This window comes from Anopheles coluzzii, chromosome 3 (assembly GCF_943734685.1).
Source record: "Anopheles coluzzii chromosome 3, AcolN3, whole genome shotgun sequence".
NCBI lineage: Eukaryota > Metazoa > Arthropoda > Insecta > Diptera > Culicidae > Anopheles > Anopheles coluzzii.
The window spans coordinates 38274520-38284506 of NC_064671.1; the positions used below are offsets into that span (position 1 = coordinate 38274520).

Here is a 9987-nt window from a genome sequence, read left to right on the forward strand (position 1 = left end):
AAGCGGCAACCAACGGCGTCCGCTTGCACAGAGAGTCCTTGGAAGTCAGCACGCCATGCTTCACCGATGCGAGACAAACACTAATGGATGCTGGCGACGCTCGAGCCATATTTGAACGTCCGGATGGATCCATACCCTATATCTGACATGTGTGCGCTGACGTGTGTGTGTGTGTGTGTGTGTGTGTGTGTGTGTGTGTGCTCCAATTTCTTAGGTCCCTCCGTATGGATCGGTCGTGTAAGGTCGTGGAAAATGGTGCCATGTTAGTTTAATGCCTCACCGCTGTGACGAGTAAACCGCGCGGTAATGTGCGACCGGTTTGCCTTTGATTGAACAACCCCTCGGAAGTGTAGCAGGGGTGGAAAGAAATGGAACGAATCGACCACCCGCTGCTTCTCGCTTTTCTGCGTTACTATGACATCAGCTGATCTGATGGTTGGTTCACTTTTCCAAGCAAATACCAGTCGGCAGAGCTTAGGGCACTCCGATAATTCCTGCTGTGTTGCTCGAGTGTAGGGTTGAGTTTGTGTGTGTGTGTTACCGGACGTCCGACCGGATGGACGGATGGAATTGATTCAGTTTCATCAGTTCGACTTTCTTGCTCATGTGTTTCTGTTTTTTTTTGTCACCGTCTCTTCCTCTTCCTACAGCGGCATCATCGAGTGCAAGGAGCCAATCGAAGTAGTTAGCTACAAGATCGGCGTGTGCAAGGTTTCTCCCAAGGGAAAGGAATGTACGACCACATTCCAGAAGCTCGGTTTCAATGGGAACAGCAGTGTGGTCCTGTGCAAACCGCTCACAGGCCGTATGCACCAGATTAGGGTGCATCTGCAATATCTTGGTAGGTGTCCATCCCCTGATGCTGCTTGTTGTTGGCGCGGCATGAATCAATTTCATCCGGAGCCAGCTTTTCTGCAAAGCTGCGGCGCGCCCACTCTATAACGCTTTCGCTCTCTCATCTCCCTTTTTTGTCTGTGTCGCTTTTGACCCTTAGGCTATCCGGTAGTGAACGATCCACTCTACAACCACGACGTGTTCGGACCGGCCAAGGGTCGCGGTGGCGATATCGGTGGCAAAAGTGACGAGCAGCTGGTGAAGGATCTGATCAATATTCACAATGCAGAAAATTGGCTCGGCATCGACGGTGACTCGGAACTGTCAATGTTTAAACCGATGAAAAACGATCTGGACGATGTGAAAGGTAAGTGGGCACCGTTGTTGTGGGAAGTGGTGTATAGGGTCTATATTTTTTGTATTGTCTCACCCGCGTTGGTGTTATTTCCATTCTCACTCTTCCACCACCATAACACCACTGTCCCGTACGATAATGGATCACTGTGAACATCGTTCTCTGATTGCATCAACATGTACTTCCCTTTCTGCAGGACAAATTCTGTCGGACGATGACTCGGAAAGCGTATCCCGCGAGGCGTCACCCTGCTCGGAAAGCCCACGGCCGGTGTCGCTGGGCAGCGAAAGCCCCCATGAGAATATGTGCGCCTCGATGCTGGTCCCGAATGCGCTGAACGCAGTCAGCAGTACTGGAATCAGCACGACCGTTAGCACTGGCAGCGGCAACAGTGCCGCCAGCGCGGTCACCACCAACACCATCCTCTGCAGCCGGATGCAGTCCCAGAAGGTAATTAAAATATCGTGCTCGTGCTGGCTGGAACAGATAGTCTATTCTGGTTGGGTTCTACAATAGTTCCTAAAGAAATGGTGCATTTCAATGAGAGTAAAAGTCGAAATTGGTAAAAATGTGTTGTACTGACATTTAGTTCCGGGTCGCATACTGCCGTGTCTGCCAGTTTAGGAATCAGCATAACTTTTCCGGTGAATCTACTTAGTTATTTCGACCAGGCAATGGCAAAGGTTTCAATTTTTCCATCCCAAACACACTGTGTGTGCAGAACAAAGAAGCGGAAGCGGATAATCAGACACAACTCTAAACACAAACACCACCCACCTCGGGAAGCGTCGTCGTCGTCGTGGGGCAACTTTGCCAATATGATACACGTGTCAGATTTGCTCATTTAATTTTAAATAATAAGAGTGTATTTTCGGTTTTCGAGGTTCATTAAAAACTTTGCCTGACGCTTCCCTGTCCCCCGGTTTGGCGTACCTAATCGTGACACCAAAAGCCGGAATGGAAAAACTTCTCGTTATCGCGATACGAAGATAATCAGTTGCGCTTCCCGGTACGGTTTCCGTTCCTGCTTTTGGACGGTTTAATCAGTGACAGAAAAAAGGTGGTCGCTAGCTGCAAGCAATTTAGTTAAACAAGATAAAGCGCAACGGTTGTACGGTTGTCTGAAAGCTTTTTCTTAAAATGAATACTAAACCCGTCAAATAGACAAATATTTTACCATCCGTTCCAAAGTTCACAAAGGAACACAAGAGTGCATATACCAGTGCTTTTTTTTTTTGTTCTTCTTCCATATTTTTGTAACTTCCCATCCCTACGCCATTTGTTTCCTAACTACCCTGTGAAGGTTTATACGGCTGAATGTCCGGTTTCCTTTTCGTAGAAAAAGTATTTTGCCACCGCCGCGACCTAGAAGTGTTTTCACCCGTTATAAATGAATCTTTTTGTGCACTCTGTTCTTTTTTGTTCCCTGCTACGTTCGCTCCCTCATCTAGTGGCATTTCATACGGTCGTGCAGTGACGGAACGAAGGAAATTAAATTAAATACCAGCAGTATCACACTTCACTTTGGTGGTGGTGCGCCGGCCCTGCCCGAACAAACCCTCCCAGTAATACTCGCCTGAATTCGTAATGGTTTGCTCTTTATTCTGGTGATAGTTCTGGCACTGACAGGCGCGCAAAGGCCGATAAGATGCCAGCCCTTGTCATGTTCAACCTGTTGAAAACCCAAACCCTCTCCGCCGTCCTGTCCGACAAGTGGTGTTACACAATGGAGTCGCATATACACAGAAACACTGCCACCATCGTACGAATAGAATGGGAGAACTATTTCAATGATAATGATCTAGCAATGCCATCACCATTTATGATTGCGGAGCAATATCTTATCGGAATAAACGAGCAAACATAAAATAATGCGCTGGAAATGGCCATTCGACTCGCGCGAATCCTTTCCGGCGAAAATGTACGCTGCGTGCTTGTGCCAGATGGGAGTTTAGCTGGGGGAAAGCTCGTTGGCAGATGTTAAAATTCCTAGTTTCTGGTGTTTGTGTTTCGTGATGTATTCTTGCCCTGTGAGCTGTACCCTCGAGTCCTGGAGCACAAATTGGATGTCAGGTGTAATGCGGGCATGATCAATTCTAGGAATCTAACAAATGAAAATTCATTGTAAATAGTTGGAGTGTTTAGGGAATGATAGCAGTGTAGTCAAGCTATCTATCAAAAATAGTTGAAAACATAGCAAAAATATGGTTTGACTAGCAATATTGCATGCAACGTTTTCTGGTTTTCATATGGTTGTATCCTTTTTTCTTGTTTTTGTCTGGTTTGAAGATGCGTTTCTGGATCTAAGTTAAGCTTTTAATTATGATCCACTTTACCGGTTTGTGTATCTTTGATAGTTCTCTGTAGTAGTTCATTTTCGGCATAGCTTTCTATATAGAATTTGAAATCATGTAACGTTTCAAAGTCCAAGTTCGATCCTTTTTGTGTCTTGTAAAAGTCCTCATTTAAGGACTCATGCGTTGTAACGTGCTATAAATTAGTTTTAATCTTTTACTCGAATGTTCTCGAATGTTATGTATTCCAGCGCAGAGTTCATTTTCAAGGTTGAAATTAAAATATATAGTCTCTCTTTACTCTGGTCAGAGATGGAGGTCCCGTGGTACAGTTGTCAACTTGCACTACCTAACACCATGCCCGTCGTGAGTTCAAAACTAGATATGCCAAGGAATGATCAACCGAATATGTGATACTTAATAAGTTTTGATGAAAGCCGCCTTGTCTGTATAGTCCGGTATGACTGCGTAAATCGTTACGCCAACTAGAAAAAGCAGAATAAGAAGTTGAAGAAGTCTCTGTACCAGTCCACACAGATCACAGTCAGTGGAGATGATATTATGACTCCAAGTCCCAACTGTCATCTATCTGACTTATGCCTTTGGTCAGATTAGATTTTTGTATGATTGAATTTACTGGTAACATAACATCTACGATAATAGTGCATTTTTGTTTTATTGTTCCAATACTTACCCAGAAAAAAAGTTGTATTGAGCATACCGTAAAATGAAACATTTGGATGAAGTAATACAAATGCCATCAACTCTATACATTCAACACCAAACAAACAACATCAACTTGAAAGTGCAAATAAATTGCTTGTTTAGAAGTGTCTGGCTTCGCTTTACGACCGTACCGACAATACAATTCGTTGCCCCATTTGCTGTCTAGCAATTTAAGCTGACTGCCAAAGCATATGCCACCCATGATAAGAAGGAGTGAAAGCGTTGTTTCTTTGCTTTTTTTTTTGGCATCAAGTGGTATGATTTGTTCCTGTACTGCAAGAGTCAATATAAAGCCAGACACAGCAACTCAAAGACGTTCCTCAACGTTAGGCACTCAACCGCGTTTGCCAGCAAATATACCATCACCATTATAGCTTTCGGTAGTATCGCTTTAAGAAAGCACATATCAGCAGAACATCGTAACGCGTACTGGCGTAAGTACGCATACACGGGCGTGTATTTCTTATCTTTGCTACAGGCGTCAAACGCACGAATTATAATGATGTTTATTCAGCTTGTGCAAATAGAAACGTCGCGGAAAAGTGAAATCATTGATGTTAATTAGACGTAAATTAACGTCTTGTGGGTTGCCTGTGCCACCAGGTGCTCCATAGGTGCTGAGCGATAGTTTTGGGGGCATATCAGTGTAAGTGTAATCAGAGCCTTCCGGCTTGTACCATCGTTATCAAACGGTAGAAAGCGTTCAAACCCGTTTACCGTATTTGCTAGCTATCCGTTTAAATCCTCGTCATAATCTTGACTCACTGTTGTTGCGGATCGGTTTACCCAAAATACACCCCTCATTAAGGTTGAGTCGATCGTTTAATGGGGCTTATGAGACTACTAGCTATCTCGTCTTCTTGTATGATAATTCCACTGATAATCAGCGTGTATTAATCTTCCGCGAATTGATTGCACCAAGATGCAGCGGAAGCGCTGTAGTGAGCAGAGCACTAATTTGCTCCCCCCAAATAAATCCAACATATTCTCCATCGGTCGCTCGGGCTTCCAGTGAATACCGGGAGAGAAAATTCCTTCCGCTGCATTATGCCACCAATTTACTGGGCAGCATAAAATCTCGCCGGCTCATAATTAATCCCCATTTCCATTAATCTCGCTTAAGGTGTTCGTGTGTGTGTACATGAGTGTGTGTGTGTGTGTGTGTGCTAAAAGGAAATTTGAATTAGTACGATGCATATGCTGCAGTACAGGCATTGCTCGCTGGCTCGTACCATTTCCCATTTCGCCGTACTCGGTCGGTCCCAATGTCCTGTCATTGATAGCGAGCAAGATAATTTGTTTGTTTAACGATATTCCTGGTGGCATTACTAATTCGATTGCCCATTCATTAGCAGCAATGATGGCCCCTCCGTCGTCCAGACCGTTTCAACTTTTCGCCAAAGTGCCAGCCCGGAAGAGCTTTTGTCGAATGTCCGCCGGTTTTGTTGCCACAGTGGACTGAAAATATGCAATGAAAATTGTGTACAGTTTGTGTGGGAGTTTTTTTTTGTGTAACATTCAGTCAGTGGTGGCATACGTTTCGCGGCATGAGGAAATAGTTAGCTGGCTGGTATAAATGCTTTTTGCTTGCAGAGACCAGCTGGCTACAAACGATGACACCGAACAGGAAAAACCACCCATTTACAGCCGAAATCTAATATTAAAGAGAGTTTATTGCATTTTCGGCAATTTGCTGCGATATTATTTCACTGCTACACACGTAACTTGATTAGTATCTCATTATAAATAGATACCGACAAACTGGGCCCACAAAACCCCGGGGTTAACGAGGAGACTACAAGGGTGCGCGGTACGCTTCCAGGATTCGTACCCATTTTGACCTCCCCACCGAATTGGATCCTGCACATGCTTGCGTGAGGGATTTATGGCATCGCCATCGTCGGTCGGCAGGGATTGTGGTGGTACACCCTCATCCGTGTGCCGTCCGGCATTTGCAATATTCAATTTAAATCCGGCAAAAGTGCATACATCCCACCGAATGGCAAATGCAGCGGGGTTTTGTTTCCGCCAGTTCGCCCCACTCTGGCGAGCAAATCTCTGATAGTTTCGTGTTCTCCCGAGTACCTTTGGTTTGGCACCGGCTGCCGTGTGCCGTCGTTTGTGGGTTTGCGGGAAAAGTGAAACAAACTGAGCGTAATGTGACCATTATGACTCGGTACTTTGGGCCGTTCTGTTCGAGCCGGTGAATTGGGGGACACAGGAAATGCGAAGGTGGTAGGTGGCAGAACAGGCACACACCCCTTTTCGGTGCACGGTAACCACGACTTAGTGGTTATTTATACTAATTTTCACCGATCCATTGGTCTGGTTGGGCGAAATGATGCTACAGCGCGACAACGGTGCATACGGTGGGTGGGGTGGCCGCTTATGTTTTTTTGGTCGCTTCCAAATGCTGCTTGTTTGCTTGCTAGGTTACCCGTTTGCCAACCGCACTGTTTTTGGTGTGGTACGTTTGAAGTACCCAACCAAATGAATGTACGATTTGTATGTGGCCACCCTGTTGTCTCTTTGAAATGTGCTACCGAACTACCGATGCATTCACGGTAATGCCGGACCGTATGTTTTTAGATAGGTTTCACACAAATGGCGGAACACCCGTTAATGTCTATACCAATACCGAAAAACTTCCACTTCATTGCACAATCCCGACACTGGAGACTTCTTAAACTTTACCATAGGGCTCCGCAGGAATCAGGGGCTTAGATGTTTCATAATGAAATTTGTACGTATGTGTATGTTTCGCAGCAAAAGCCTAAACCATCTTGGGAATGCGCCAAGCGTGCCACTGCCACTCCGTCTCCTACCTCGGCAGTCGCACCCACCGCACAGGTTGATGAAGATCCGGCAGGAGCGGCAGGAGCATTCGAAGAGTGCAACAAATTGGTGGCAGCACCAACCAGTGCTACTGCAGCCACTACGACCAGTGCCGTTGCTGCTGCTGTTACTGCTACTGCTGCTGTGGCTGTGTCTGCTACCACTACCACTGGTACTGCTGTAGCCGCCGATGTTGCCGGTGTTAATGTGAGTTTCAGCTAGGCTGCACCAGAGTGTTTCCCCTACCCGAATGCCATTGCCGTACACCATTAGATTGCTTAACCTGTAACCTGTGCCCCCGCCTAACAGAGACCCGCTGGCGTATAACCCTTCACCAACCACACCACCAGTGCAGCAGTGTGGTACAGTGGCCATTTCATTTAGTGTGTACGGTGTACCGCTCCCATTCCAACTGCCCGGGATAACCTTTACGCCAACGTCGGCTGGGATATCTTAGACACAGCACGAACGAATCCCGAAACCATTCGGCGAAAGGCTCCCTCTGCAGGGGCTTAGGGCGGCGAATTATTAAGTTTAAAAATGCATTAACCCAAAATTGCTTCCTTACCTACTACCCCGTACGTCTTTTGTGGCATCATCCAATCCGGCAGTAATCTTTCATGATAGTTGTTGAATCATAGAATCACACCGAATCCAATTATTGATTGTATCCTTGGGCTACGGCAGAACCTCCTGCCAACGTCATCTTCCAAGTAGTAACAGCTCCAAGTACAGTAGTGTCCTCTGTACTGTAGTGTGTGTCCTCTTACTTGCTCTTACCCGTCTCACTAATGCGCTTCCCCCGTACCAAGACCATTGTTGTTCCGATTGTGACGATTGTGGCTCACCCAACAACTGCAAAGTCCCCATAATCCTATCGTAGATTACGGTCAAAGCGCTACAGCATTAACAAGTGTGTGTGTGTGTATCTCGAGGCGTGGGAAAACGAGTGACTGTTGTGTCCTTTTGTTCACACGTGTACGCCTGACCGGAATCAAATCAAACAAGTTGACCCCTGAAGCAAGGGACACTGTTCTTTCCCCACGTTGTGTTAGTGTGTGTGTGTATGATTTAGTGTGTATTTTTTGTATATGCGTGTACTTTCTTTTTTTATTTGTTGTTCTTCAACCGTAACATGCCCATAAGCTCTCCTACATACTGTGTGACCGTGTGTGCGTTTTGCTGTTTTATTGTAACAATCCTCCTTGTCTTGCATTTGGCTTACGCGTGGTTTTTTTTTCTCTCACATTCGTTATCGCTTTAACATTTGTTTTCTGTGTTTTTTTTATTCCTCCCCTCCAATTACGCAGGTTACCGTGGCCACCCAAACAGGACACGAATCGCCCGACTTAGCCTTTAATCCAGATAAAATGACAACCGACAAGCACTGCTACGAATGCAAAGTGCGCTACCGAGATCCGAAACCGCAGGATCTGGTCATGTATCTGCACGCCTGGAAGTACAAGGTAAGTGGAGTTTGCAAACTACAGTAAAGTGCCGAGGGTAGTGACCGAGGAAAAAGGGTTGTTGTGAGCACCGAGCAACTGACTGTTCTTTTCTATTTGAGCTATGATTTGTTCGAGGCTAAAACTTGAATATAGAAAGTCGTTATTACGTTAGCTTTCTTATGGTTTCATATTTACACACCAAATAGAAAGCGTTGAAAAAAGGGTAATGCTTTAGGATATTAACTACCAATGCCATTCCCTCCAACTACCAACTTGAATAATGCACGAAAAAGACTGGAAAATCCTTGCGGGACACTCGCATTGTGTCCCCAAGTGTGCTACAAAACAATGTGCACGTTCATTTCCGCATTATCATCAGAACAACGGTCGTTCGGTTAACGGTTGAGAACAATACAAAAAAGGCAAATTTATTAAATCAACAACCCGTGTGTGTGTGTGTGTGCGGCGTGCTCAATGATGATTTAAATTCTTCATTTACACTCCTTTGCGCGGGAGCGAGAAGCGACAATAAAAAAACGCTGGGGAAGGAAATTAAGCATTCCGTAGCACGGTGCCGCCAACCCACTCACCACGATGACACATTCGCGTGTCACACGGGGATGACGTGCACGTCTGTCGTGAGTATGGAAAGGATAACGCGCCAGTCGGTGCTGCTCTGCTGGACATGGTGTGTGAGCTTGTTCGCTTATCATCGCCGTGCCCGACACGCACACCCACACATGCTAGTCTGCTAACCTTTCCTCGCACTCATAATGTCCCTGATTCCGACGCATGTTTCGTCGCATTTGTACAAAATAGCCCGCTGATGACCAACTTTGTGGTTTTATTCCGTAGGTGGAAATGTGTTTCGTCTTTTTTTGTTGTTGTCTATATTTCGCTGTCTTTTAGTTTCCGCTCATTTTGCGCCACGTAATGTCCGTATGCCGAGTGGTAAACGATTTGTGCCGAGTTGTATAAGCTGTCGCAATGGCACAGGAAATTATCATTTCCATACTTTTGTTTATGCGCGGTCACATAGCGGAACATCCAACCGGGAGAGTGAGATTCAGTTCCATCATAAGCATATCCGCTGCCGGCTGGTTTTTGCTACCATTTGCCGCTGTATTTTCTGCCGCTACCCATTTAATTGCCTTTTTCTTGCACATTTAAATGTCACTCTTCAGCTGGTAGGGCTATGACCATTGGTCAGCCATATTGCATCGGTTGGCAATCTCAGTGTGTGTGTGGGTGTTGTGGGAAAATACTGATGACTAAGTTGAAACCCAAAACCAGATGGTTCCAGTAATCCTTTTCGCTCGCAAATGTGTGTAGTCTTAATGAGTGTCCACTGAGCCATGATGGATGTGGCATCATACGGTTGCCATATGATATGGTTGCAATAATTAACAAGATGAAAGATCCCAGAGAGATATAGATTCGTACGGAATGCTCAGTTTTTAGTTTATTCAGTACAGTACAGCAGTTTACACGGCGT

The 9987-nt window shown here is 45.6% G+C and overlaps 1 protein-coding gene across 7 annotated transcripts in view; it reads left to right on the forward strand.

Moving 5' to 3' along the window:
- The window catches only part of LOC120957744 (pseudouridylate synthase RPUSD2-like), a 203896-nt gene that overhangs the window by 187729 nt on the left and 6180 nt on the right, over positions 1-9987 (forward strand). For 6 of the 7 annotated variants that reach the window (XM_040380097.2, XM_040380093.2, XM_040380091.2 and 3 more), the window contains 5 exons: positions 651-841; positions 995-1201; positions 1386-1639; positions 6976-7251; positions 8355-8510. In XM_040380097.2, the coding sequence (XP_040236031.2) occupies positions 651-841; positions 995-1201; positions 1386-1639; positions 6976-7251; positions 8355-8510 (1084 nt within the window). The remainder of the gene's footprint in view (positions 1-650; positions 842-994; positions 1202-1385; positions 1640-6975; positions 7252-8354; positions 8511-9987) is intronic. The other variant, XM_040380096.2, reaches the window with a different exon arrangement.